Source organism: Falco naumanni, chromosome 3 (assembly GCF_017639655.2).
Source record: "Falco naumanni isolate bFalNau1 chromosome 3, bFalNau1.pat, whole genome shotgun sequence".
Taxonomy (NCBI): Eukaryota; Metazoa; Chordata; class Aves; order Falconiformes; family Falconidae; genus Falco; species Falco naumanni.
The window spans coordinates 11,095,678-11,118,609 of record NC_054056.1 but is presented as its reverse complement, the minus strand read 5'-3'; the positions used below and the strand labels follow the sequence as shown (position 1 = coordinate 11,118,609).

The 22,932-nt window shown below is 42.8% G+C and overlaps 1 protein-coding gene across 3 annotated transcripts in view; it reads right to left on the bottom strand.

Moving 5' to 3' along the window:
- CAPZB (capping actin protein of muscle Z-line subunit beta) overlaps positions 1 to 17,569 on the bottom strand; it is a 63,834-nt gene extending 46,265 nt beyond the window's left edge. Inside the window, exons 1-2 of one of the 3 annotated variants that reach the window (XM_040585913.1) lie at positions 17,552 to 17,569; positions 14,724 to 14,830 (exon numbers count right to left, since the gene is read on the bottom strand). In XM_040585913.1, coding sequence (XP_040441847.1) covers positions 14,724 to 14,726 — 3 coding nt within the window. In that variant the 5' untranslated portion in view covers positions 14,727 to 14,830; positions 17,552 to 17,569. Of the gene's footprint in view, positions 1 to 6,642; positions 6,706 to 14,723; positions 14,831 to 17,551 lie in introns of those variants that run through there. The other 2 variants (XM_040585912.1, XM_040585914.1) reach the window with 2 other exon arrangements.
- Positions 17,570 to 22,932: the final 5,363 nt, after the last annotated feature.

Here is a 22,932-nt window from a genome sequence, read left to right as displayed (position 1 = left end):
ACAAAAATGCCGAAGGAAAGATGTTAAAAACCACCGCTAAAGCTGCAACCCCAGTGTTTTGCAAAGAAACAACTGTCAAATAAACTACGCTGAATGAAGGAGTATCTACATCTGCAGCGGTTTATGGATTAACCAGAAGAACTTGACTGACCATTTTTATACGAATATATTCAATAACAGCTGTAAAAAGACACAAGCAAGACCGTTTAAGGCAGAGATTCTTAAAAGGGTTCAGACATGGCTGGCATGCATGGATGTGCACAATGGAAAAACAAAAATATCCAAGCACATACTAACAGTATGTTTTTCTGGTATCAAAGAGGGAAAAGCAAGGCCGAGCAGCAGGACTATTCAGTTTTCTTGCAGAGCATTTAAATAATGAAACAGCTTGACAGCAGATCTCTTAAAGCACCAAAATAAAGGCAAGTTCTGCTGTATTACCGCCCCTAAAGCTGTGGTTATACAGTCACTTCAATCCAGCACAAATCCATACTGGCACAGTCAAAAAGGCAATACAAAGCACCCAGATGACAGAGCAAGGTAGTACCTTGTGGTATTGGATACATCTGGTATGTCCCATTTCAGAACTGAAAGGGTAATACTACCAGTATCTTTTGCTTCTGGTTCTTTCTAGGTGAAGTGAGGTTTTAAAAACCAAGTCTGTGGTCAAATACATCCTTTGGTTCCAGACCTCCACCCCAGCTGGAGCACACAGAGTAGCTGTAGGTACTTACATACAAAGAGATGGGAACCACATGTGAGGTGCCAAAAGCAGCAGCACACAGTTCCCCAACTTACAGAAGGGTGATACTACCCCTACAGAAGGCATGTGCTACCACAGTTTCAAGAGTGGCACATCAGTGGCATTTAATCCCACAGAGCCTTCACACGATTTGTGTAAGAGGAAGGTGTTCTTTGGGAACTCAAGGTCCACCCCAACCTACCTCACTGCAGTTAAGCCAACCTACTTTTCTTAACTTCCCCTGTACTGGATTTCCACTTGCTTAATTCTCTTGTAAAATTGCATACTGAAGACATGGTTTCCAAACAGACTTCCAGACAAAGCATTTCTACAGAATTCTTGCCTTCAGACACAGAGAGGCTTATAAAGACCTGCTCACTGCGCAGGTGATTAGACAGGCTGTCTCCCAGCCTGGGCTGCTCTCAAAGCCAAGCTCTTTGAGGTTGCAGGACTTAATGAACTTAGTATTTACTTGATATGAGGCTGTTTTCCACCATTCTCCTGTTTCATCCAGCACAGAGCTCCTGTGGAGGAGTAGGGAGTTCAGACAGAAATTCTAAATGAAGTTTTATTACAGCTCAAGACACTGAAGGATTTAGAGATCATAGGAATCTCAAAGACTGAAAATATTAGCTTAGATGAAAGCTCCTTCATAAGTTTCCTCAAAAGATGTCTGGCTATCTAGAATCTCCACTTAAGCATCTGCTATAGCATTCCCATGGTACTACCACAGGGAAAACTATTATGAATATGTCTATAGGAGTAGTTATGTTTGTTTAGGTTCCTTTGCCTGCATCTGCTCTTCTCTCCCCACTGTACTTAGTTGATCTGCAAGAGAAACCCTCTCAAAAGAGCCACAGGTCTCTGGTCAACTAGGCAGTCTGTGCTGAGGCTCAAATAAAAACAAATAGTGCTGGAAAAAAAAAAAAGTTGTACAAATGTGTAGCTGCACAGAAGCACTGCTGTATACTTTAATTGCATTCATAATGTAAGCAATATTGTTTAAAGGCCAGGTATGGGTGGACATTATTTAATGCAAAACATTAACAAAAAACCAGGAAGTCACTCTAGGCATGCAAATTGCAAAAATTACAGCAGGCAAAATGCTGAACTTCCTTTTGACCCTCACTTGTCATATCCCTGAAACCCCACAGCTCCTTACGATGAGGGGGACAGGGCCCAGGAATAGCTGGCATTCGTTAATGGTCCCTGGCCAGGCTCACATATTCTGATAACATCAGGCAACAGGGACAGACCCAAAATTATGCAAACCTGCAAGCAAGCAAGCTACCTCTCATGCAGCTGTTCCAGTTCACAGCGCACAAATACGCTCTGCCAGACCGAAGTAATAAACCATGCCATGTTTGCATCATAATTTGCACAAAATTGTCACCTGATAAATGAGGTTGTTATAAGTCAAGATACATACCTAAAGCCTTTCAAACACCAGCGTCACTGGCAGAACCAGTAACACTTCACAGAAGCTATACTTGTTTTCTCTTTTCAATAGGCACTAGCAACTGGATGAGTTACTTTCACACTTCTTTTTAAATGGTATCTTTACACATACATTTCACTATATACACTTACAGAAATTCACAAGCTTTATTCCTAAATTATGACAACTCTTCATTGCTAGTTACACGAGACTTAACTTACACTCTGGGTTTTAAGAAGGTTTACACAAACCTGCAGCTCTACCCATTTCAAAGGCTGAGCTATTCCACTTGAAAGGAGGTAAAAGATTTCATTTAAAGCTCCCAGCCTTCCAATCAGCAGGAATTTGCTTCTATTTATCACAAAGAATTGCAGATTTAATTCCCTAGCCTTCACAGCTTTGTTCTGATAGCTCCTGCTCATTTGACTATGTTATTGCTGAGCATAAACAGAGTTGGGCAGTTTCTTGAAAAAGAAAACCAGACTTGTTTCACTTCTGTATTGAATTTCTGTATTAACACTACTCTGAGCTCACCCCTGAGCCAAGACAAACCAGCTGAGGTACTTCAGTGCTACTGCAGTGGTGGCTTCTTCCTATTCTAGCCCTTTCTGGGAAATAAGTCACTTGGGCCACCAAATCTTTCTAGCCAGCAAACCAAATCCAACACTTTACTCAAGGCATGATGGTGCTACCTACCCCTTCCAACCTGTGATGACAGCTGAGAAGAACCGAGTAACCCAGAAATTACTGCAAATATTAGAATTAAGGTAAAAAAGCCACAAACATGTAGTAAGAACGTTCATTATTTGGCCTGTGCTGCTCATGTTTGGTCCTGAGATGCCACAGTTGTCAGGACACTGCAGCTGGGTTACTAACAGATAAAAAAAGGTCTTCTGTTTCATGCTTAAGTTTTGCTCAAGAGTGGCATGTGAAAAGTTATCCAAATTTAAAGTACAAGCTGGCATCTGAGTTTTCAGAGAACAGAAATTTAAGATAAAAACCTGAAGGGACACCAAAACTGGAACATTTGTTCAACTTCCGCAATTTGAAAAAATCACACATCAGATCCCTTTGGTCACTGGTCAGTTTACAAGCAAAGTATCTTTGTAAATTAACACAGGGCCAAGAGTACCCAATCAGCAAATTACTTTTTTCCTTCCTTTTGTGTTGCAAACATACCCCAGATTATAAATCATATTATTTCCTGTCAGTTCTCCCAACAGGAATGTCTGACTAATGTTTCAGCTTTGTGGTACTAAAACACTAATTTTTTTTAATTGAAACAGATACACAGCTTCCCCTCCTGCTTGTCATTTTAATCCTTGGCAACTTCCAGAGCTCAAAAGGCAGAAGACTCCCTTTTCAAACTGCACAGTAAGATAGTATTACTGCTGGAAGCTTTAGCAAAGGGTTGAATTATCGTAACCCCTGTGTAATAAAAAGTACAGTAGTACGTTAAGTCGCAGGATTCCCTTCTCAGCTGTCAGCATTCATTTTTTAAGATATTAGATGGTAACAGCTATGACTCTCAGACAAGTTCTGCACTCATGACGTTTCCATCAGCTGCACATATTCCTTGCAATCTGTTTTTCTACATTATTTTTCCCTTGACTATTAACCCTCTTCTGGCAGATCCTATCTAAAACCATTTGTAATGCACTTATAAATCACGGCTTCCCGACAGCAAGGTGTACTCATGGGAGAAACAGTGATAGCATATTTAAGAAACAAACTTAATAAAACCTGGAGATAAACCATGTTGTGGACAGTCATAAAAGAATAGGTCAATGTTTATTAAAAGAACATGACACTGATGTAGACTATATTCTCCTTCTCTTGAACTACTTCTAGCTTTGTCTTCTCTGGTTAGGATGTGATCCTGTGGCTTTTGTTATCTCAGACACTTATGACCACGTTGTAAGTTTAGTAACGTGTTTAGCTCAATTTGCTGTGGTCACATTACCGCTGTGGTCAAAGCCAAACAGACAGACCAACTGTTGAGAGCGCTTATTCCACAAATTACAAGTGAGAAGGATTAAAGATTAAAATAAAAGCAAGAAGTGATGGATCAGAAGAATTTAGTAGAAGCTGCTGTACCCTGTCTCCCACAGCTCTCCTGTAACCAGTATTTACTCACAGAGCAACTGTGCAAGTCACACCACAGCTTTTGAGTCAGCGAATACTTCTCAGATGTTCTCCTGCAGAATGTTATTTCTTTTATTCTGCGCTGCTTTAACTTTCAAAACAATTGAGCACGCTATAGAAAAGCAGTACTAGCCCCAATTAACAACTGAAAACACTTTCATGGCTTGATTTCTAAATTCAAGTCTAGGTGCTGTACACACCGACAAATGCACCTACACGCTTGCCAAAAAATGAGAGGTCTACTCTAAACCTCAGAAACATTGACCAGCTTTTGTTCTACACTGGTCCAGAAGTTTAATATGCACCAACTCCAAAAGGACGAGTGCTCACAAGGGATCTCTTCTTTACAGAGGTTCTACAGGAAAAAGTAACTTGCACATCTGCTCCAAAGACCCACGCAGGGGAACTAAAATAATCTACGGGAAGGGGAGCAAATGAGGCAGCTTAAGTTTCGTTGCCACCAGCACACTGATGACATTGGATACTTCTCACCATTTCAGGCCTAGACAGATTTAAGGAGTGGCAACAGTCTTCTAGTAGCAACCACCAAAGAGATCTCCTCCTGCACTGAAGCTCAACGAGCATCTCAAAGTTTGCCATCACAGTTTTGCCAAATCTTCCTTCATTGCTTTACCTTTAGACAGCTGCTTTCAAGCATCCTTTCAGTCATACACTGTATTTGACTTGGCTTTATCATCCTTACCTCTAAATCAGGTAAGTGCCGTTCACTGTTCATGGGACATTACCCAACATCCTAGCTCAACTCTAGAAACAATTATCAAGTGAATTATAATACTATGAAGGCACTTCCATCCATTAGTTTCTAACTAAACCAGAGCTGCTTGCATTACTTTATTAAGCAGCTCCATCTCATGGAACAACTATCTGCCAAAATGTTTTACATCTATTGAAAAAATCCGACAACCCTCAATAGTCTGGAGCAGGCCATTTGACTGTAATTTACTACTTGCTTTGGAAGTAAGAATTCAGCATCTCCTTGAGTATGTTCCACGGCTAGTTTGCGCTCCCCAAGGCTGTTTTTCGACTGGATGCATTTCAGTTCCTGTTAGCCCACCTGCAAAGGTGTACAGCACACAGTGAAAACAATTCACATTTCTTGGCACCTCCTCCCCAGCAAGGACGTATTTTGAGATGGCAGAGACTTGCACCTACTTTCAAAACTAATTTAACATTGATTGCATCAGTTTATTTGAAGCCTGGTGCAAGCATCTGTCAGCTGCCCAAGGAAATGAGCCACCACATACAAACAGAAGAGCACGATGGACCAGCAACAAGGATTTCTGGGAACAGGCTATTCATCTTGACCTTTTGCCACGATCACTAATGATTTCTGCACCAGTGTTTGTCTTCTGGGTAACAGAAACAATGTTTTATTTATTAAACTTGTCATTGAACGTGACAATGTAATTTACTAGCTTTTATCTGGTGCCAAGAATTCCTGTGAAGCATAAAGTTTGCAAAAAGTCATTTCCCAATAAATCATGGCATCAAGTGAATATGCAATCTATTAGCCCCACATGAAAGAGTAAGATGGGGACAGCAGAGCTACATAGAAAAGTTGCACAGATTGCAAAAAAGCATCACTAACTTTTAATAAATGGGATTAAGGATACTGAAGTTGACTGCAGAGCTGACCACCTTTGCCAAATAACATTAAGAGATTTAATTAGACTAATGTTACTGCACAACAGGGTTCTTACACACACGCACACACACCCTATTTCAAGTCTGGATTTAACACAAAATAACATTTTGTTAGATATAACTACAGATAGGAAATCTTAGCTAAACAAAATGAAAACAACCTGTAACAGCACAGCACTGAGATATGAGAACTTGTCCTTATTTTGCAAACACTTCATAAGGAAGCCCATAACGCCCGCCTGATAGCTGCACTACCAGAACAGAGGTTGGCTTGAGCACAAGCACGCAGGTACCCCTAAAAGACAAGACATCCAGACCCAGACAGCTTTACTGACAGGGGAACCATTCAGTATTAATCCATCAAGTAACTTCAGGTGCCTCTCCATATTTCCTTATGACTCAACTCAACGCTATGCTTCAGTCATTTTTTGTAGCTTCACAAATACTTTGCCCTGTAGTAAGGTGGTGTGCAGTCAAGTCAGTCTTGCTTTCTGAAAACTGTGAAGCTACCTCCTGAGCAGCCTCCTTCCCCCATCAGCTCGCTCGCACTGACTCACACCAAAGAGAAGATGACTGCCCATCAACAGGAAATCATTCACAGAATCTTCTTCCTGACCTTGCCAGCCCTTCTGCAAAAACTCCTATAACTTACCTCTGCAAGATCCTTTTGTACACCTCTCAGCTTCAACCCTGCAAACATGTCCCAAACTACTGATTAATACTCTCTTATCCCCATCCTCCGCTTCATTACCTCATTCTTTCTCTGTAAATCTACTACTAACTGGCTAACTGGGTTAATTCAGTCTTTGAAACAAGCTAATACAGTAGGTCTGCATTGGTTCATAAATCTGATGACCTGCTTTTCATAGTCACATCGTCTTCTTGCCTTCCATTCAAATAATATGGAGAAATTGCCCAAATCAGTCTCTAGAGAAAGACTGCTTAATTTCTACACAGATCAATTTTTTTCAATTGAAACCATAATTACTACAAATACAAACCAGCTCCTGAGATTCAGCACTATTTGTCATTCTGAACATCCGCAAACATATTGTCTGTAATGCTTTCTTTTAATCCTGTTAATGCTTGATGATCTTTTCAAAATGTTTTGGTTTTTTTTGTTTTTTTTTTTTTTTTTTTTATTCTACATACTGCTCGTTTCATGTTCAAATCAGCCTGGTCACAAAAGCATCAGCAGAGGAACTGCTCAGTTGAAATGGAGAATTTTTTTCCTGCAGAAAACAGTAAAATTTGCAAGTTGGTCCTGGCCTGATAGATCCAGGTTCTCCTTCCAGTCAACTACAACCTAAATATTTTTTATGAGAAGTTACTTCCATCAAAAACATTTGAGAAAATGCACATTATTATAGCGGCAGGGAGGCATATATTCGATAACCAACACTGACATGCTTACTGAAAGCATAACTAACACAAACGTTTGATATACAAATTCAGTAGAATGCTTTATGCCGGCCTGTTTGTAGAGCCCCCGTCACCCCCGGTAAGCTGCTGCCATGCTGACAGCTGCCCAGTTTAATATTCGAACTCAGCACTTTCCAGCGTCCTGAAGTCTAGTAGACGGGGTTGTAAATTCACAAGATAACTCTGGCAAGTAATCGGATGCCTGGCAAGGCAGAGCGGAGAGACAGAGAGGTTATCTAATTAGCCCTCATCCCTGAATGTTCTCCGGTTGCCTAAAAGGTCAAAAAAGTAGGTTAATATGCCTTTCGCTTGTGTCTAGCAAAACGTACCCTGCTGACTACGCTGCAAAGCTTGCAAGACAATTCAGTTTCATTCAAGGGATTCAGTGCTAAGGATTTCAAGTTTTAAACTAGGAAGCTAATGGTTCTGCAGATATATAGGCCATAAGAACATCACATCTCCACCTAACAAGATGTTCACGCTCTCTGGAATTCCTTCCCTTGCCAAAATTTTCCCAGACTTGCCTATTCTTTCAGTCTTTTTGTGTTTTCCTTGCCACTTCAGAACACGTCTGACTTACCCTTAAGTCAAAACTGCTGAGAGACAGCGTCCAATCCAACAAGACATGCAAGTTCTGCAAAACTTTTAATAAATTTAAGTACTAGAGACAGTTTATGGAGGAGCAGTGCTTCACACAACACACACGTGCCAGTTTCAATCCACATCAAATTTCTCCTTCAATTTAATACAAAGTTAATACTTATTGGCCAGTTTTCACCTGAAATAGCTCTGCCCATACTAATGGCTACATGAAAGCTGAATTTGACCATCCGGTGAAGCACTGTCCGTACTGAGCCAAGATGCCACCTCTCAGCATTACATCCCAAACTCTTCACGATGACCCTTAAATTTGCACAGCGACAGGACTCAGTGGATAAACACAGCTATTAACTGCTGCGGTCAGCACAATGCAGCTGATATTTTACCTCATTCCTCCATTTCATGGCTCTCTCCTCCTTTGAATTAACTCACCAGAATACCCCTCTCTTGTTTCCTCAGCCAGTCTCAAATTGCAAGCGCAGGCACCTTTGCTAGCAGCAAGCTTTTTTTAAATCCTGGTATTTACCAAAGCAAAAATAACTGGGGAAGGCAGGTACAGGACATCGCTTTCTAACTCAGCAGTTTGTCTAATGGAAAAGATAGAAAGTATCACCTGAAGAAATGCAAACAAAATTCCCCGAGAGAATAAAGATTATTTTATTTATGACGTCTTTGGTGGCTTAAGGCAACCACTAAGCTTATGTCTTCAATGCAGTCTCGACCCTTTTTCCTTCCGCACAAAATACTCTTACTTAAGTGCTGTTTTCAGTCCTGTTTCAGCTGATGCTGCTAAAATCGTTTGATCCTGGGTTCTGCTTTCACCCAGGCTGGTAACCCTCCCACTTTGCAACAAGGACGTGATTGAAATTCCAAGTCAATGCACCAGGAAAGAACCCAGCTCCACTTTCTGTAACAAAAAGGCATGGAGGACATCCTCTTCATACTCAGGGAAACAGCATCAGCAAGGACATGCTCTGCAGCACGGCTGTGAACACCTTCAGTAACATCTCGTGGGTTTAAACCAAGAGTCAGGACTCCTAACCAACCCTGGGCTGAAAAATAACACAGGCTATACTGATGAAATGTAAACTAATAAGGATTCATTTGCATATAGCAGGAATAAAGCAAGCAATTTATGAGAAGGGCACCCAGGTAAGTCAAGTGTGTGTAAATCCATCCTGTAATTCTTCGGCCCAACTTGGAAGCTGTGGCACAAAGAGATGAGCTGAAAGCACACTGCACATTTTCCTTCTAAACCCTAGCAGAGGAAGGTAGGGTAAAAGAACAGCACTAGATAATACAAGAAAATTAATCTCACTGGTTGATGCCAAGGCTCAGGCCACCACTCTAGGAAACAGAGCACAAGATATTATCTAATACAACTAAAGGAATTCTAAGTAGAAGCCTGTTTTGGCCACAAATAATAAATAGATCCTGTTTTCAATTCCTCACTCAAAACCTCTTTGTATCTAAAAACTCAGAAAAAGGACAGGACTCCAACTGCATTTGGCATTACCAAGACAGCACCTATTGTGGAAAATTACATTTTAATTAGGAAACAAGCAAAACACCTTCCTCAAGTACACTGCATTTTCTTCCCAGAATAAAACCTCTCAGCTCAACTAACAGGTAAACATCTTTAAAGACTTGCTCAACCAGCATTCATCCTCGCGCCCCATGAAGGAAGTTTCAAAAGCAAACACCTCATCTACCAGACAAGCAAGAGCTCAAACTTCCCAAGACAACCTGCCTGGAAGCATCTGTCCCCATCCTGCTTTAGGACACAAAACCACATAAGTGAATTTTGACACCTTGATCAGGTCCAGGTAACAGGAATGTATTATTCAGCTCAAGTAAGGCACAACAGCTTAAGACTCTTCCAGATGCATTCCAAGTTTCAGATAAAGTCCTTAGTCGGGTATCCACTCCCAGGATTTGGTCAATACTCACATTAACATCAACATGAACACCTCCTTCATGGACTAGTAAGTGTTTAAGAAGACATTACATGAGAGTTGAAGAAAAAAATGAGTTTATACTCCAGCTTAAAGTAGGCACGCTTCCACTGCACTGGCCTGAATTCTTGATCTTTATATTCAAGTTAGATTCAAGTTCTTTAATGAACACAATCTATCGGCAAACAAACTTTGGGCTGAAGCCCAGCTAGAAAGAGCAGGAAGCTTGGGGAAGGCTTACATTGTTCGCATGTGTTAACAGCTCCTTTATACCACACAGGTTTCACCCACAAAAGAAACTCAAATTTGAAGTCCCCTGTTTTTAAGTAAGGAGTGGGGGGGGTTTTGCCCTTCTTCCTGGAAATGCCAAAGAATTAGGAAGAACTGAAGCACAAACATGCTTTGGACCTTCCACATTAAGGAGAGAGACAAAGATCTGGTCAAAGCTTTTTGAACTCTACAGGACTCCCAGCAATCAATGGGAAAGTGGGAAATTATAATGTAGAGTGACTGAACAAAAATACGAATAAAACCAGAAGATCAACATCATTTTGATTATCTTATACTTCTGCAATCACGTCCTTTGCGGGGGGGGGGGGGGGGGGGGGGGGGGAAGTCCTTAAACATCACATTGGATTAAAGCAGAGTAAAAAATGGAGCTTAGCATGTACCTGAACTCCAGCTTATGTTGCCTGTACAGGCACCTTTCAGAATTTCACACTTCTCCAGTAAAGCTGTTCTCTCTCGAGCAGACACTGAAACACATTCAGTTTTATTTCAACTTGAGGTGGCACTACTACAATGTGTAGCAGCTCAAGGCGAGGGGGGAACCCAACAAAACAAAACACTTCTCTACAAGCTTACTTAGCAGAGTAAGGAGCCATTTGGACTTGAGCAAACATCCCTCCAAAGGGCAGGCAGGAGAATAAACATCGGCACTCCCCAGCCAAGTCTTCGTTTGGCTATCCAAACCCAAACTGGATGAGTACCCAGCACGGGTGAGTGCTGCACAAGCACGCACAAACCCCAAGTTAGTTCATCAGCTATCCTTTGCATGTGAAAGTCAACCGAGAACTGTCAAAGGGGAAATTCAATAGGGCAGCAATGTGTCTCTCCCAAAGAGAGTAACTTCTCCACTCAGCTACAGTAATAAGGACTAAAAATAGTAATTCAAAAGGGCTGAACTGCATTTCATTTTGTTGTACTCCCAGATGTCAAGTAGTAAGATATCACCATATATATTTACCATACGAGGGAATCCTGTTTGAACAACTTTAGCTCGCAAATGTTTTCCCTTTGCTAATAAACCACAAGATTAAGCATCACTGCAATGGCAGTATTCCCTCTCCCAGTGATATCCTCTAACTTGATTATTTTGGGAATTTGCCTTTTAAGATAACATTTAGCTAAGCTCATATACTTGGCTTGCCTAATAAAACATGGACCCTACAAAACAGCTAAAGTCAGTATTTCTTCAAAGGCACAAGGTGCAAAGGACTTGCTGTGGACACTGAAAACCTACCGTGAGCTCCTGCGCTGTACGGTAAGGTTTCAAAAGCAGCACAATCAGTTTAGAAGGGAGATGGGCTTGGTGTTCAAGGAGCTGGCAAAGTGCTACCCTTATTTGCTCAGTTTCACAAATCATTTAATACGCCTTTGGTAGCAGTTGCACAAAACCAAGTTATTTATCAAGCAGCAATGTGCTTGCTGAAGACAAACAGCCCCTACCCTGAAAATATTAGTTACTCTGAACAGCACACAATGTTTATGCATCGAGTGTGTCGGTGTCGCATCATGCATCCTTGGCTGTGCTTCAGCACTTTTTAGCTGCCTCACAAACTCTAAATGGATGATGTGCAGCCAGCACTACACTAGACAGCCCGAATTTATGGTTGATTAAGTTATAAATTTTGCTAAAATTGTCCACCTTTTCCTGAAGAGCTGCATAGCAGAAGAAATACTTGCTAACGTGATCAGGACAGTCTACATAACCTGGAAAGGAAGACTTTTGTTTTTACAAAGAGTAACTGGATTCCATCCACTCATAACCCACAATTGCAGAAATCTCAGCAGATCCACTCTCCCCAGTCCTGCTTAGCCCTGAACAGAGCATTAAGTTTATTTTTAGCAGAAGAGACAGCATCCATCGAAGCAGTTTTCAAGCCTCATGTGTTGCCCTGCCCTGTTTCACCAAGCACCTGACCGAAATGCAGACACACTTCTGAATTCTCACTCAGGAGCAATTCAAGAGTTGAGGCTGCGCAGAGGAGAGATGAGAACCTTTGCTCTACACAGTTACTGGTAACCCCATGGAACCAAGAAGGTGTTTGACCTAATATCCTGTACCATACCAGCTTCTTCCAGCTGTTGGGGGGGAACTTGCTGTTGCCTCCAATGCAAGGGCCATTTCACCATCTCAGTGCTCCATTTCAGGATTGTGTTTTCATTCGCACTAAAATAAAAGATCCTGGAAGTACTCTAAACACTGAGTTTGCACTTAAATTGAAACTGGATGCCTCAATTGCACTATCTGCATAACGTTAAGATAACTGTAAGAGTCAGGAAGGTTTTAAACTATCACCACAAATTGTCTTCTGCAAACACGAAGAGTGATTCATCTTGTGCCCTCCTACTATTGGACCTAGATGAGCCACGTTTAAGTTGTCACGTTCTTGGAGCCTTCAGATGTGTACACAGCCACCATGACATACAAATAACAGAGTGGCTGCCACAGGTTCATCCCTGAAGTGCACCCAACAACAGAAACCACCACAGAGTGCTGGATGTTCCGATCAAGTTGCTCCGAGGCCCAGTGGTCTCCATGACTAAACATGAAAAAAATCAGAAGACAACATAAGCTTATAATGCTCAGGAAATTTCTAAAGGATCTGTGCTCTACCTCCTCCTAATGACTGATATAATTACAGCTAAACCCTGACCACATTCTTCTTATAGCATGCTTTCATATCCCCTTAAAAGAAACTGGTATCACTGTTGTTACTTTACATGAAGCCTGCTCATTTTTCTCAAGTTCTTCGCCTGTGAGGATTTTTGCCACAACAGAAGTTAGGTTAGTTTGTTGGAATCCTGATTTCAAATTCTACTGTCAGGTCTCACACATACAGATTTCAGTATCTTGAAATAAGATACACAACTGCAATAAGATGCTCCATGCTGTCACCCCCCACACTCAGTCAGGTACAGCATCTTGTTTGTCCAAACAAGACCAGAGGAGCAGAACCTAGATCTTAACCATTTTTCACCAGAAAGATCTTTATCCTGTATAATACAGGTGGCAGGATCACAATGATCTTCAGCTGTGAAGAAAAAAAAAATCTAAGGTATTGCCTCTGAAATTCCTGTGGTTGAGGTAAGAAGGATTACACTTGCTTGCTTGCTTAACCAGCCTTTATATTGTTATATAGCCAGGCACTAGGCTGTTCTTTTTTAAAAGAGGGTAGATTGAGACTAGATCTTAGTAAGAAACTGTTCCAGGTGAGGGCGGCAAGGCGCTGGCACAGGCTGCCCAGAGCAGCTGCGGGTGCCCCAGCCCTGGCAGTGCCCAAGGCCAGGCTGGACGAGGCTGGGAGCAGCTGGGGCTCGGAGGAGGGGTCCCTGCCCACGGCAGGGGCTGCAGCTGGGTGCTCTGTACGGACCCTTCCCATTCAAACTGCTCTGTGGTTCTATGAAATCTAAATACATTTGAACATTCTTAAATCGTTGTGTTGGGAAGCCTGAATCACAAATTCCCAAACAGTATTTAGGTATCTCAGTGATTCCAGACAAGTGATTACATCCACAGGGGTTACGCTGCCTTAAACAGGTTCTGCAAATGCACACATCGATCCTAGAAGAGCTGGGAGCAGACCAGGCCTGGGCCAGCTCCTGTTCTTATTACTGCATTTGTTTAGAGCTGATGAAATCCGCCCCCTTCACACAAGGTGCCAAAAGGAAACAAAGGTTTTGTGACCTGGGCAAAGCCATTCAGCAAACACACAGCAAAATGGAGATTATTTTGCATGGCTGAAGAAATCAGAGATTCTCCTCCAAAAACCAGAAAGTTCTCATCCACACAGAAGAGTAGCACCCAGCACTGCAACGTTACCTGACTGCACGGTCTTCCTGTATTTTGCAGGTTCCATGAGATTTTAACGCACCTTAACAAGCGAGTCCGGCTTCCAGAGGAAATGCCAGACGGTAGGAGACAATTCGGGGGTTATGAGCAGCAGCGATAGCAAATGGGGCCCCCATCGCTCTCAAACGCTGCTGCAGCCGCCGCATTCGTTCACTGGCTCCGTTTACAAGTACATCAAGCGGTAACATTCACCATGCAAAGCGGAAGCATTCCCTCTGTAAACACCACCCCAACTATCAGGCCCACAAACCTGGAAGTAAGCGGGCAGCAGAGCAGCCAGACGGGCCCGGACACCCGGTGCCCCCGGGCCTTGCAGAACCCCGGGCAGAGCCCCCCGCCGCCGCCGCCCCCAACGCCAGGCCAGGCCACTGCTCCTTCTCCCCTGGCGGCACCGGCTTGGGGCCTCCCTCACCACCGCCCCGGGGAAAGCGGGCGAGGCCCACCCGCTCCGCCGACCCGCTGCGACGCGACCGGTGTGGGGGGGTGAGGGAGCGGGTAGCGAAGGAGCCGCCGGGGCGCGGCACCGGGGGGATGGGAGGGGGCAGCACCGCCAGGAGGGAGAAAGACAGGTGCGAGGAGGGGGAGCAGGCAGCGGCCCAGGGCCGCCCCTCTCGCCCTTACCATGGCGGCTCGGCGGGGCTGCGCTGGGCGGTAGCAACGGCGGCGCCTCCCGGTCCCGTCCGGTCTCCCTCCGAGGCAGGCCGCGGCCCTTCCACTTCCGCCGTTGCCTAGGAGTGAACATCCGGGTCAGTGCCGCACCGCACCGCCCCTTCGCCGCCGCTCTGCCAATCAGCGCGCGGCTCGCCGGCCATCGCCAAGTATGGAGCGCGGCGCGCGAACGGGGCGGGGAGGGGCAGGGGGGCGGAGCGGGAGGAACCATTCATACCCTCCGGGGGGGGCGGGCTGCGGCGCCCCGCGAGGGAGCAGCACCGCGGGCGTCAGGCACCACCAACTCCAGCGCGGGGGTAAGCCCGGCCGCCCACAGAAGGAGGCGGGCCAATCAGAGACGGGGGCGGGGCCAGGGGGTGGGGCCTGCGGGAGGGCGCGCCAGCCGCCAAGCCCTGGTGGCGAATCCCTCCTTCCAACACATTTTAAACGCTTAAATAACCCTTAAGGTTAAACAAAAGCCGGTACGAGACAGCAGTTAGGGCGCAAAACGTCAGCCCCAACAGGTAACGTTTTAGCAACGTCATCAGCGTCGAGAACTGCGCCTAACAGAGGTCACTGGTGCTGCCTGTTAATACATCTACTTCAGCTCTAAAGCGACAAGGAAAATCAATTAGCCTCTGGCTGCTGAAGGCCAGGGTTGATTAATTTCTAAAGCAAGTATTCAGCTTTCTCTGGAAGCTCAGCCTTTGATTCGGCAAAGCGTGTAGGTACCTGCTGGAAGCTGAGCAGATGCTTACAGATTGGATGACTTCAGGGCTCAGGCAGCTGCGATATGGATCTCCCAACCGAGATAGCCATCAGCGCAAATAAAGTACCTCTCCTTTTCTCAGACCGTCCCAGAAATAAAACCTTCCCTCCCTTCAATGCACAAACTCGCATTTCAGTGATCTCGGGTGAAACTGACCCTGACTCCAGACCCATACATCTCCATACAGACCTGCAAATTTCAGAGCTGTAGTGTACCCAGTTGCCCCAGGAAAGCATCAGGCACATTATGTGACAACACTTCCTCTGCAGCTTTTTTGGAGTTGTTATTTGGCCTGCGTTTCACCAGAGTTATGGTGCCAGGATCCCAAGCACCCTCCACCAGTATGCTGTGGCTGCTAAAGAGCCTTTTGTTGTTCTGTTTACTTTCCTCAGTTTGCTGTTGAAACTGGACACAAGGACAAGGGGAGTCGCGCACTGCTTCTTTTTTCCCTTGGAAGTAACACTGTGGTATGTCCTTCCCGCAGGAGATGACCAAGGCCAAGCTCTGACTCGTCACTTGGACATTATCACAGATGCTTGTGGCTCCACTCTCAATTTCCCTGGCTGTCAGACACCAAACAGGACCTTCTCAGAGGTAACAACTCTACTCATTTAACGGAACAGGGCAAACCAGCCGTAGCTTTCTGTTGAAAAGAACAAGCTCAGTCTGGACGTGCATCCAGGAACAGCAGCTAGCACGGAGGCGTATGTGAATTTGTACAACAAATGACCGCGTGCAGGCGTAACGGCTATCACTGCTTACACTAATTAGAAAATCAACACTGTATGTTGATGCCTTCTGACAATCTGCCATCACCCATGTTGCTAAGTTCACTTTTACACACTTTTTTCCATTCCTCTGTTGCCGTTCTTAAGCCTCTGGGTGTTTTCAGTGCAAGAACACAACACACCCAGGAGGCAAAGGACAGAAAACAGTAGAACAATTGCAAGAAAAACAGGAGCCATTACTTCACAGAAAAAAACAAAAGCATATAAAACTCCATCAATAACCCGCTACCAAATAAACCCTAAGATGGGAAGTAATCTTGCCATGGTTAGCAGGGCGGCCATATGACCTCAGAAGCAATTTCCTGCTCTGTCTCCAAATTTTTAATTCTTTGCCAATATTAGTCAGCCTAACCTCCTTAAACCAGCTTGTAAGATGCAGCAATCCCAAGTGCTATCTGTTTTGCAGTCCCCAGATCCTTCGGTCCGTATGTTCCCTCAGAGGTGCCTACCAGCAGTAATTAAGCAAGCCTGCTCATTACACAGGGCAAATTACTCATTCATTTTACAGGGATCCACACATCTAATGTACATGTATGATGTGGGGCAGATATTTTGGTAAATGGATGAATTTGAAAATGCATATTCTCAACATCACTATTTTTGTCCCAAAACTTACACAAAGCATTCAGTGACTGCTCTACTCTTAGTAGCTTTTATCATTAGGAACAGAAACTTTCTAGCTGCTTGCTGAAGAAGCAGAACAACGGCAGAATTATGCAGCCTAATGTATTTTAAACAATTTGAGATCCAAATGAATGCTGAGGCCACAAGGATGTTTTTCTTAGTGGAAGAAATACAAGCATTCTGGATTTTGTTCTCCTGCTAATAGGTATAAAGAGGAATAAACAGCTGCTTTTTGTTTTCCTAAAAATATTTGCATTAAGAAGATCTGCAGATTCCTTTTGAAATGGGATGTAACATCTTTTCAAATGAGGACCAGCTGCTCACTTCACTTGTTTACAGCAGGACATGCTTAAGGGAATTTTTGTTTGTTTGTTTATTAAGATGTAGGACCAGACTCTTTCTGGTAAGGCTGCAATTTGCAGCACAGAGTGGATCTCAGCAGGCAGAAGGCTCCACGTATGGAGCTACAGTTGTAGCCATTCTGCCTTCTGTTGCAATTTGTGGAGGGGTTGACACCAAACACAGCTAATTCAGGGACATTCGATAAATCTGAGCACTGTGAGGTAGCGTGACCCGCACTACAGACATTTTCTACCACCTCCTGGCACAGAATCACTCACCTAAACAGAAAAGAGTGTGCTCAAAAGGCTTCATGTCAGATGTTACACATCTTTAAATCAAGGGTCTGTAAACAAAGGAAGCAAACAATGATGTCAGCTGACGGCTTAACGGCCCTACAACATCAGATTCATGTCCATTTAATAACAAGGCTTTTGATCTTGCAATCAGCAACTATAAAATACATGTGCTTTCCCTACATGTTTGATTATATTCAAGGAAGCAAAGGGATAAATACTTGCTAGCATTACAAAGTACTTTTCACGTTTAGCCAGAACTTCCTAAAGCATTTGTGTTCCAACATGAATGTGGTTTTTATTTTATCCTCCTTCATGCATGGTGAAATGCTATTTATTTTGTTTCTTCCAGTGTTTAGCCAGGACCAAGGGTGACTCTGAGAACATGCTTAGAAACAAGGTCCTAGAGAAAACTTTCATGCTTCACTGAATATTCATTTTTCTATTAAAGAAAAAGACATCTTGAGAATTTTTTTTTTTTTAAGGTCAGATTGACCATTTTCTTTCATGTCAAGCTTGTGGCATTTGAAAGATATGTAAACTTTTATTAGGGGTTCTCATAAATTGAATTTATTGCTGCAAGAGTCTTCCAGCAATGGTAAAGTTTAGCTTGCTGGGTTTTATTAGTCAGAGTTAGTAAACCAGCAGCATCACTTGATTTGAGGCTGAAAACCAAGTGTTTCTTGGAAACTAACATAGGAAAAAGGTACCTACAACACTACCCAACGCCTTGGAATTCTGTATTGAAGCCACAGATAGTTCTCACTATGGAGATCTTTGTACACACTGTCAAAATAACACACAAACAATAAAAAAGCCTCCCTCCCATTCCGATTCCAAAGCGAGTTTGCTGAGACTACTCTGCGTATAAAGGTTTTAAGAGTTTCCCCATTCACTGCAGGAACTGATGAGTAAATCAAAATACCATGTTTAATGAAAAACAACATATTGCCCATTTAGAGGGAGGTTTGAGGCATTCCACACACCCCTCCAAGAAAGCTAAAACCAGACTTTTTTCCACTTTCACAGCACCCAAGCAGATCTGCTTGTTTGATTAATGCCAAAGACAGTAAACCTACCTACCAGCCTAAGATGTCCATAAACTGGCAAAAAATTAGACATGCAACTGCCAGTGCAGCACTGTCACAGTAACGGCAGAGAAATTACAGGTTACCTATCACTCAAGCACACATATCGCTAGAGGCGTGAGCTTTTTCTGGCTTTGGCCACTCTCTTATAATTGTTTTGCCTAAATAGGTGAAACCAAGTAATTTCCCACATCCCTCTTTCTCAGACTGAAGAGCTGAAGCCAACATGTACACAGACAAGGTTTGGCAGAGCGTCACATTAAAAAGTCACATCTCTGCAACCTGGGTCCAGATCTTGGACGTTTTTTCCATGTATAAAGTAACATCTTCATGCACTAATACCAATTGCTTTATTTCAGTCCAAAAGTACCTGCCCACATTTTGAGTACACTGTGTCTGGATGTGCATTGGAGATGCTTGCAGCCACACTGTTTTCACATATCCCACAGATTTCAATCCAGCTGTATTCCACAAAAGGTTTAATACCAATTGACAAATATGACTGAGATGTACCTGAAATTCCACCTCAAGAAACCCAGCAATGCTTGTTCAGAAAAGGATTACAAGGCTTTTCTTTTTTCTTTTTTTTTTTTTTTTTTTTTCCAAATATCACTCCAGAACAGTGGACTGCAGTCTGGGGTGGCTAGTTTTCCAGCACATACTACTTGATTGCATATCCTAGGATGCTGTTTATTTCTGTAATGGCAACTGCTCTTTTAACTGTATGTTTTCAGCACAGAAAGCATGATAGACAGGAGCTTTCAGAAATGTCTTTAGCCTGAGCAAAGAGAGTATTGAGAACATTCTTGTCAAACTTGGTCATTAACTGTAGTAATAATGTCTGCAGCTTGTCATTAAAAAAGAATCAAGGAGAAGCTGATTAAATGCACCAGAAGGAAACAAAAATTTCCATTCCCTTACTTTTTCCTTGACACGTTGCACTTCATTTGAAGCTTGCTAATATACCAGCCAAAATAATTGTAAGGGCCTGGATTCTTTCTTAATACAATAGTCACGGTTCACTAGTTAGAATCTGTATAGAATTAGCCAGTGACATGGATGAATGGAAAAATACACTTAAATAACACTCTTTCAGGGCTTATTAATTAGAAAGCTTCTATCAATACAGTGCAATGCATTCTTTTCCTATTTCTACTACTAAACTAAAAAATGATCACAATATAGTACACATCACATAAAGACAAGAAATGTCCTAGTGGTGCTTACGCCTGTAACACAAGAATTAGCAAAAACTCAGGTCAGTCTTTCCATGCAAGTGCTTTTCTCCAGAGATTTTTGGGGCACACTTCATATTCATGGCAAAAGCAGCTTAAAGCAGAATTAGCACAACAAGCTGTGATGCACCTTGTTCCATTTTTCAAAGGTTCGCTTCAATCAGCCATACCTGACAACTGTAACCAGCAATACCACACTACTGAGTATAACATCAGCTTGGCAAAACTGTCATGAAAATACATTAGCACAGACACAAAATGGACTTGCTGATTAACGTGAATGTGATCACCATGAAAAGACTGAATGGTATTTCACTCCACATCGCAAGCTGTCCCTCCTAATGCAAGTCTACCTCAGCCTTTAGACTATTGTTCATCCCCACAGTATCCGACAGCCTTCCACATAAAATCAATAGGAATAGCAAAGAAGACTTAATGGAGTCTCTGGCACTTTTCCCATTTTAAGGCAAAGTCCTGCTGAGGACTTTGCAGCCTTTGGGCATAGACCTTTTTTGTTGTTGCTTGGATAGCGAGAAGGCTTTCAAAGAGAAAAATAAGCATCAGTATCTGCTGGCGAATACAGCTTGTATCTGCGAGAGAAAAAACCCAGCAAGCTCGAGTGGAGACTGAGAGTTGAAGTTTCCTGCCCAGGTCTGATTCTCTCTGTAATGTGAAAGAAGTGTTCTGGAAGTACAGACAGCGAAGTGGGGGCCCGCTACCAAGGCTGTGTCAACCATTTCAAGCAGATAACTCCTACACTGCTGTCTTCCTATGCAGATCACTGCTACTCTTGGCAGAAAATAAATAAATAAGTGTGTGTGTGGGGGAGGTGATTCATGTTATTTAAAACTATGGGAGAACTTACATGTGTATTCTTTGGAAGAGAGGAGATCAAGAGCATATTAGTATCCAGTGGGGAACTGACAGGAGGAATGCTATAGGATTCTTAAAAACAGGGTAAGAGGCAATAAGTTCATCTTGAGAAAGGATCAAGATTTAAAAGAAACTTGCTTGGAAGTTTTAAAGCAAAAACTATTGAGGTGAGGGTGAACCATCCTATACTGCATTATATAAAAGCTAGGGTTAACAGTTAAAAGAAAATGAAGCCTTATGTTGAAAAGGGGCTTTGCATTCTGGCTGGTGCAGCCCCCAAAAAGCTCCTCATCTCCTCATGTGTGTATGGACATGCCCTGTGCATGGCTTCTTCCACCAGAGAAACAGCAATTCTGAAGAATAATAGTGGCACTTACTCAGCTTGGATCCCGGATTCTGCCTCGAGCTTGTTTGACAGCCGCCTGTTGAAAAGCTAACCAGCAGTTTATTTAATTGAATGCCTAACTTTCAGTCGGTGAGTAGTCTTACTGATTTAATATGTGATCCAAGTTAGGTTTATAGTCAGTATAACTGGTGATACAAGGTCTGAACCTACCAAAAGTTGACTTCCATCAGAAAAAGGCAGGGAAGTTGGTTTTTTTTAAGCTTTCTGGCTTCATTTCAGCCTTCTCTCTTTTTTCATTTATTTATTTACTGGGAAGAAAGGAGAAGAGTGTGTGTGAAGAAGGGAAGGAAGGAACTCTGGGACAGCACATGCTGCACTGTAAAATGCAAAAAAGATTTCTCAGAACCACGTGTTCTAAACATCACCTTGGAGTCATACAATAATAAATACTCAATATTACACTGAGAGGGTCTAATTGCCAAGTAACTATAGCAATGGAGAGAAAAGGCTGTCTTTGGACACATTCCCTCCTGCCCTAATTTTTCCCTGGGGTGGGGAAGGGGTACAGAGAATGTGCTCTAGATCCTTAATGGATAACGTTTTCCAGAGCCCCCTCTGATCACTCAGTGACTCTGGGATTTAAAAAGCAGCAGACTGATTTCTCAGAAGGAAGCTGGACGTTCAAAACAATTACACTGAACTATTCCATCCCCTCAGAAAGGGTTTAATGCTCCAGGTTCCTGATGCAAGGCTGTCAAAATACATTGAGACCCATTACACAGCAATGCGACCCTTTATGAAGCGCCTTACAGTCCAACAGCTCACCACTGCTTCCTTCATCCCCAAAGAAACAGCACTTGCCAGTAAGCCTAACAGCCTGAAAATGAGTAAGTGTGAAGTGAGACTACACATTGGCCTGCACCAGGTATTTGTTTTTGCCAAAGGGAAGACCACATTTCTGGGCTGTTTTTAAACACCGATTTCTGGAATTTAATTTGGGGATGGTGGGGATCAAAGAATTATCTGGAGGCTTCAAATATCTTTCTCTTCCTGATAGTTTCCAGAGCTGTTCTGAAATGGGAGGGTGGAGTTCGCACATGGGGATGTACCACTGGGTCAGTGGTTTCAGAACACTTTTTTTATCCGGTCAGGGGAAAAAAACCTGCTTGATCCTGGTGGTATTTTTATAAGTAACTTGATGCATGGTTCTATTTTTGATACTCACTATGTAGCAATGCAAACTGATTTGAGTAAATTACAGGGGGAGGAAGAGAAAAGGAGGCTCCCTTTCAGGGAAACCTCTTGGACCTGCAAGGGCTTAGTTTAACCAGGCACCTGCCAAAAAACTTTTTTAAAAAAGCCATTCAGATATTTTTTTTTAAGTAAGTAAAAATAATAGGCAATTGTGATTGTTCAGTAATATGTGAAGGAGTTTAACTAAACCAAATATTGGAAAAACCTTTCATCACTGCTCTAGATCAAAACCAGTTATACTTTTAAGACAAACGGAAGACCACAAATGAAAATAACTTGAGAAAATTTTTGCTAACTTCAGAGTTTTGACTTCTATTTTTTGCTTTAGTCTTTAATTGACTTGTTAAAGAACCTCCAGTTTTATAAAGCAGTAGAGCTGCCTCCTCCTCTCCAACCTGATAAAGAAAACTGTCAAACCTTGAAGAAATCAAAACAAGTAATCACAGCTAGAAATTGCCTTGCCAAGTGTGAATGGGGACATTATTACTCAAAAAATGCTCTGTATTTTTCCACAAGGCTTCTAGAGAATTACTTCCAGAAAGCCTACACAACACTTGCAATATAAAGATC